This window comes from Carassius auratus, unplaced genomic scaffold (assembly GCF_003368295.1).
Source record: "Carassius auratus strain Wakin unplaced genomic scaffold, ASM336829v1 scaf_tig00214456, whole genome shotgun sequence".
Taxonomy (NCBI): Eukaryota; Metazoa; Chordata; class Actinopteri; order Cypriniformes; family Cyprinidae; genus Carassius; species Carassius auratus.
The window spans coordinates 1-6,064 of record NW_020527665.1 but is presented as its reverse complement, the minus strand read 5'-3'; the positions used below and the strand labels follow the sequence as shown (position 1 = coordinate 6,064).

Here is a 6,064-nt window from a genome sequence, read left to right as displayed (position 1 = left end):
GATTGGTTAAGAAATTAGACAACTAGTGACTATTACAGTCTTCTGCAAAAATAAAAATAAATTAGGTAGTGTGGCATATCTATATATATATATACACACACACACACACACACACACATATGTATGGACGCTTTTATATGTTAGTGACCCTGCTATCAACCAGTAAAAAAGCGATTGGGAAATTTACTTGCCAGAGATGCAGGCCACGACATTTCAAGCTGAGAAATGCAACACATTCAGAGATAAAACTGGCAAAGCTCAGTTACTTCACATAGGGAAATGTGCAGGAAAATAGAGCAATTGTTCATCAGACTGCCTTATGGGTGAAAGGATCACCAATAGTGGGTCATTCTGACCTAGTCCTGATCTAATGTTCCCATGTTCCAGCACATTGGTTTCTTTTCATGTACACCTCAGTGGCGTTACCATAACGATGGAAAGATGTGTCACGGCATGTTATAGTAGCTCTCAGGAAGACACGCTCTATCTTTTAGAAAGAAAGAATAGGACGACCTGGAGTTGCATTTACTGCTAGAAAAGTAGAGAGTGCAAAAAGAGAGTGTCTGGTGAAACACAGGTACAAGATAGATTAGTTTTGTTACCTCTGGGCATTTAAATTACTTTAAAAACTAACTGTGACTGAAAAAAAGTTGTGCAGCTTTAACACATTCCTATCAGAATATGTAGTTTATCTCAGGATGCAAATGCAGATTTTCACATTGTGTCATTCTAGTGGCAAACCTGGCTTTTTGTTTGCCTGTATGTTCAAGAGGAAATAATGATCCCCTTTGATCGAATGACACTGACGCATTGTAAAACGAGGAAAAGTGATCGATGTTTTCATACCTTTTTTGATTGGCCCATTATGACTGAAGCCCTTGGCCAAACATCGTCAAGTAGAGGCATCCCACATGACAATGAGAGTATGCTGGGAACGTTTTGTTTACTCGCAGAGACAAAATGCTCCCTATATCTTTCAATCTGAGTCTGAGTCATCTGGCTCCCATGTGTCTTCCGAGTCTTCCTGAGAGCTGATCTCCATTTCCTTAGGGCAAGGGGAATTTGGCTGTGTAGACATTTTAAATCTGAAACCCAATTAGAAGCACTGCAGCTGACTGCTGGGACTCCACTAGATTATTCATAGGATGTGATAGAAAGCGTAACGCTCTACTGTTCTTTACATCTCACTTTGTGCATTCAGAGAAACACAGCTCAGCTGTAATTAGTCAGTGGAAATCAGATATCATGCATTGGGTAGCCTTTACCTGTTTTGAATAAACCATATAATAGAGATAAGCCTCTTAACCGTGATATTGCAGATGAGTGCAGAAATTGACTTCACACTATCCCTCAGTCTTGAGTGTGAGCTCTGTGAATTAAGACAGCTATGCAGCTCTTCCTTTACTTCACTCTTGGCCTATATGTCACTTCATATCTGCTGTCAGATATGTAGAGTACATCTGCACAGCATAAAAACAGCCCCAATGTCCACACTGTTCCCTCACTGCACGTCTGAAAACATCAAACTCACTCAGACACTGCACTTCAGAGTCCTCCTGCAAGACTTGCTAACACTGACCTTCCGCTTGTCATGAGGGAGATTTCTTCGTTCTGAGCATTTAAACCTGGTCATTAATAATAAAAGTAGACTTTAATAGGTATAACTTAAACATTTTGGACAGACAGCCAGACTTAAAAGGCATTTAGTTTTAGTGAGTCATGTTCTTTATTGTAGCAGCAGCGACATCTGTTGGTTAATGTACGCTACTCACGAACAAATTTCTTCCTGTGAAATATTTCGCCTTGTGTGATTGTGCTATATTTCTTTTAAATTAATTTAGTTCCAGACATAGGTTCGGAAGGGGCCTTATCATTCATCGCTACGAGTGTACACTACCAGTCAAAAGTTTTTGAACAGTACGATTTTTTATGGGTTTTTTTCTGCTCACCAACCCTGCATTTATTTCATCCAATGTACAGTAAAATTGTTAAATATTTTTACGATTTAAAATAACTATTTTCTATTTGAATATATTTTAAAATGTAATTTATTCCTGTGTTTTCAAACTGAATTTTTAGCATCATTAGACTGCTTCATAAATGATTCTGATTTGGTGTTCAAAAAACATTATTATTATGTTGAAAACAGCTTTCAGGTTTCTTTGATGAATAGAAAGTTCAGAAGAACATCATTTATCCGAAATGGAAAGCTTTTATAACATTATAAATGTCTTTATCATCAATTTTTTCATTTTAAAGCATCCTTGCTAAATAAAAGTATTAATTAATTAATTAAGCCTCTGGATTAAAGGGCACGATATATGATTACTACGCATACAGTATTTGTTCAAAGATGCTTTATCTCAAACCTTTACCTAGAAGGGGTCATTTGTTAAAATAAAACAACTTGGATTTAGTTTATAAAGAAATCACTTTAATTCTGTACATCACCAACATCAAAATAAGAGACTGAATTTAGAAAACAAGTTCATTAAAAATTTAATGAAATAAAAATAACAGGATAATAGGTACATCTCCAGAAAAGCTGGAAAATTGTTAGTCTAGTCTCCATTTTCCATCGAGCTCTCCTGGGTATCATCACTATCCATCTTCTCATCATCTAAAAAGATAACCAAACACAAATTTAGACCACAAAACAGGAAATGATTACAACCCGATTGGAACTTAAACTAATAGTTGGTAACTGCAAAGCAGTTTAGAATCAGTGTACATCTGGGGTGTCTAGCCTTTATTCTTTTGAACTACTTACTCTCCAAAGTCTGCTGAAGTTCCTGGATGGTGGTGAGAAGGACATGGAACTGTTTCTTACGAAGTTCCAACTGAACATAGTTAAAAAAAAAAAGATCAGAGTAAATATTTAAGCATATGCTGGTGTATTTCTACAAAAGCATCAAGAAATTCCTCATTCTCTTACCTTGTCCTCCACATTCTCTTTGATGTGTGAAAGCTGCTGAAGCTCTTTGTCTAAAGCCTCAAGCTGCCTGCAGAAATAAGATCACAAAAATACTTCAACAACTGTTGGGTCGATATACATCCTGATTGTCATTTTTTTTAATAAAGGATATACAGATTTAATACATAGTGAACATGCGAATACAGATGTGATTTGACCTTCACATGAATTTCAAACCTACTTTAAGGTCTCATGTCTGTCTGGATGTTGCTTGATAACTCTGGCCAAGGCATCATACTCTACAAATGAGAATTAGATTAGAAAACACCAGAAATAAGTGATAAAACAGAGCAGAAAACAATAAAAAGGACAGAATGTCAGTTTTCTCCAAAGAAGCTTTACTGTACCTTGGCGGTTTTTTCGTATCCTTTTAGCTCTCTGGATCTCCTTTTTGCACTCTGCAATTTTTTCATGAGCTGAAGTTATACTTTTCTCTATATTGAAGGGAAGAAACCAAAATATTTGGCTGAGCAACTCAACAAATCGTAATGATACCTGACATAGCCACACAGGCATATCAACTAAAGGTTTTACCGATATCTACATAGATTGCTTCATAATTCTCCATTTCTTTCAGGTTCATGTCATACACAAGCAGGGTTTTCCCCATGGAGAATTCACACTGAGCCAAAGATGTCAACATCCTCTGATACTGTGAGAACCTGCAGCAACAGAGACAACCAAGTCATTATGCATAAGGCTATGGTAACTACTCTCAGTACAATAAGGTACATTATAAGACATAAGAGAGATCACCGATCATAATAAGAGTTTATTTACCCTTCCTCTGGTGAGAAATTGGAATGACACCATTTAGTAAAGCTCTTCATGAGCACATTAATGCGCCTATCGTCTCCAGCTCCATCTCCATCGATAAGAAGACGCTTCCGAATAACCTCATCTGTGGAAGGATACAGACACAGATACCATTTAAGAAGCACTGTTGAAGCTTACTACACAACAAACCACATAAAACAGCTCAAGCTCTAAAATGCATCATATCAACAAATTTGGTTGGAGTATAGTTAAAGTTTGAATCTTCTAGCATGTCAGTCACATAAAATGGTCAAGAACACCGTCGCTGACTGTCGTGGATCAAAGAAATCTTCCCAGAAAGTAAAACATCTAAACTTAAAAAAAAATGTGATTTTTAAAATATAAGTTTGGCAGACTGTATAAAATTATTTAATTTAATAACGCGTCTTCTAAATAACTAGATGTAAGTATGAATATCTGTGTGTGTGTGTGTGTTATCCATACACACACACAAACAAACAACAGAGCATCAGTTTTAGCATATCACATGGCTAACTAGCTATAATTCTTCATATTGATCTCAATTTTAATTGAGTTCTTTTACAAAAACGCATACACCGGAGCACCGTTATAATAAATCACAGTGATTTGCCACGCAACGTGCAAACACCAAAAATACACATAAACAAAGAAATCCTTACCATCAGTGATGCTACCCATTCTCCAAAAAGGCACACTGAACTGATTGAAAAAAACTTTATTGATACGCGCGAACGGACACTCAGAGCATCAGAGCCCCGCCTCTGTTGCGAAGCAAACGAGACGGATGAACCCTCCGACCCCACAAAACGAATCACAGCAGTTCCTAAATTGCAAGGTTTATTTCAACCGTTAACGAAGTAATTTAGAAGTAGTGGGTAAATTGCTCATTCACACGTTTCAAAATTATTCGTGTGATATCAGAAAGTGTTGGCAGTTCAATAGATGTTGACAGTGGTGGAAAGTCTGAATCATTTCCGAGAATCGGTTCATTAGAACAGTTATTTTTAAAGACCCGTTAAAAAGCAATTCAGCAATTATTTTACGACATAACAACGCCGGATATGTGAAACATGCTGTTCTCGGTTCAGACTCAGAGTGACTTATTCAAACTTATTCTCCGAAAGATCCGATTCAAAAGTTTCACGAACCGTTTCAGCCTAAATGTCCAGGTTTCTCTCATCAGCAAAGTCATTTCACAATTGTGCGCAAATGACTCTTTCAAACGTGAGAAACTCTTGCTATATAAGTCAAGTAGTTTTTGACAGTGTGCTCGTAGGTCCGCGAATCGGTTCATTCAAATCAGTTTATTTTAAGAACTGTTTAAAAAAGAACGATTGATTCAGCTCACAACAAAGTAATTTAGAACATCAAAAAATATTCATTAGTATAATATACATTCCGAAAACTTGATTATATTCATATCAGCTAAGTTATGTTTCGGTTCTTGGTTCATAATTCTAAAGGTGTCGGTTGCACTGCGAATCGAATCGGTTTAGTGATTCACAAATCGCGACAGTATATCCCTAACCGGCAAGGGTTTATTGTCGTTGTGATGATGCCAATATCATTTCAAATTTGTGTCGCCTCTGATTAGTGTGTTTTAACTTCCCCAAATGTATGTAAAAGCGTTAAAGCGAAGTGCAGTAGCAGGCTGTGTTTCAAAACCCATTGAACGACTACCTAGACCTACACAGCCTATTTGGGCAGCGAGGGCGCGTCTGGGACGCTTGAAAAGCTGATACGAACGCGTCCCGACTGCGCAAACGACTCACAAAAACAAACGGGAGCGTTGCAAGTGCACGAACGACGCCCAGAAATGCTTTCTAGGCAGGCAGCGCGGTCGTTTTTGACACACCACCATAACGTCCAGTGACAGGCGTGCACGGTGCATGCGTGCTGCTGGAGTCAGTCAGTGACGTTCTTGTCCCAGAATGCTGCTGGTAAACAGACATGGAAGCACCTGGTAAAGACCTCCACAGTCACTGAGCACTGCACTCGCTCTTTGAACTGATCTTCATTTCCAATACGCCCTAAAGCCTGCGCCTTTGTTCTCTCTAGAGCTCAACCGGGACCTCTGAAGTCCAGGGCACTGGTAAGAGAACAATGATGACATCGAGATCAGCTGCTAATGTGTCTGTTCTGCCAGTTAGCCAGTTGCATGCTACAGCAGTGCCACAAATGGCTGGCTTCAGCTTCTCAGTTAGCGAGGAAGCTAAACCTGATGCCGTCCCCCTCCTCTTATGTGTGTAACCTTTTATTTTGGTGATTTAATACTAAAGTTTACTTAGTTCG

The 6,064-nt window shown here is 38.2% G+C and overlaps 1 protein-coding gene across 1 annotated transcript; it reads right to left on the bottom strand.

Moving 5' to 3' along the window:
* Positions 1-2,416: 2,416 nt before the first annotated feature.
* Positions 2,417-4,579, bottom strand: LOC113092090 (THO complex subunit 7 homolog). Its single transcript, XM_026257687.1, has 8 exons — positions 4,432-4,579; positions 3,755-3,875; positions 3,509-3,636; positions 3,322-3,408; positions 3,156-3,213; positions 2,936-3,002; positions 2,771-2,840; positions 2,417-2,620 (listed from the first exon to the last, which is right to left on the bottom strand). The coding sequence occupies exons 1-8, from the start codon at positions 4,448-4,450 to the stop codon at positions 2,562-2,564; spliced, it is 609 nt and encodes a 202-aa protein (XP_026113472.1). The 5' UTR covers positions 4,451-4,579; the 3' UTR covers positions 2,417-2,561.
* Positions 4,580-6,064: the final 1,485 nt, after the last annotated feature.

Bases quoted from the DNA above. Each gene is read 5' to 3' on its own strand.
- LOC113092090 (XM_026257687.1), bottom strand. The intron at 3,637-3,754 runs GTAAATAAACTC...CTGTTGCTGCAG, and splicing joins AATTTCTCACCAGAGGAAGG to GTTCTCACAGTATCAGAGGA. The intron at 3,409-3,508 runs GTAAAACCTTTA...CCTTCAATATAG, and splicing joins AGCAATCTATGTAGATATCG to AGAAAAGTATAACTTCAGCT.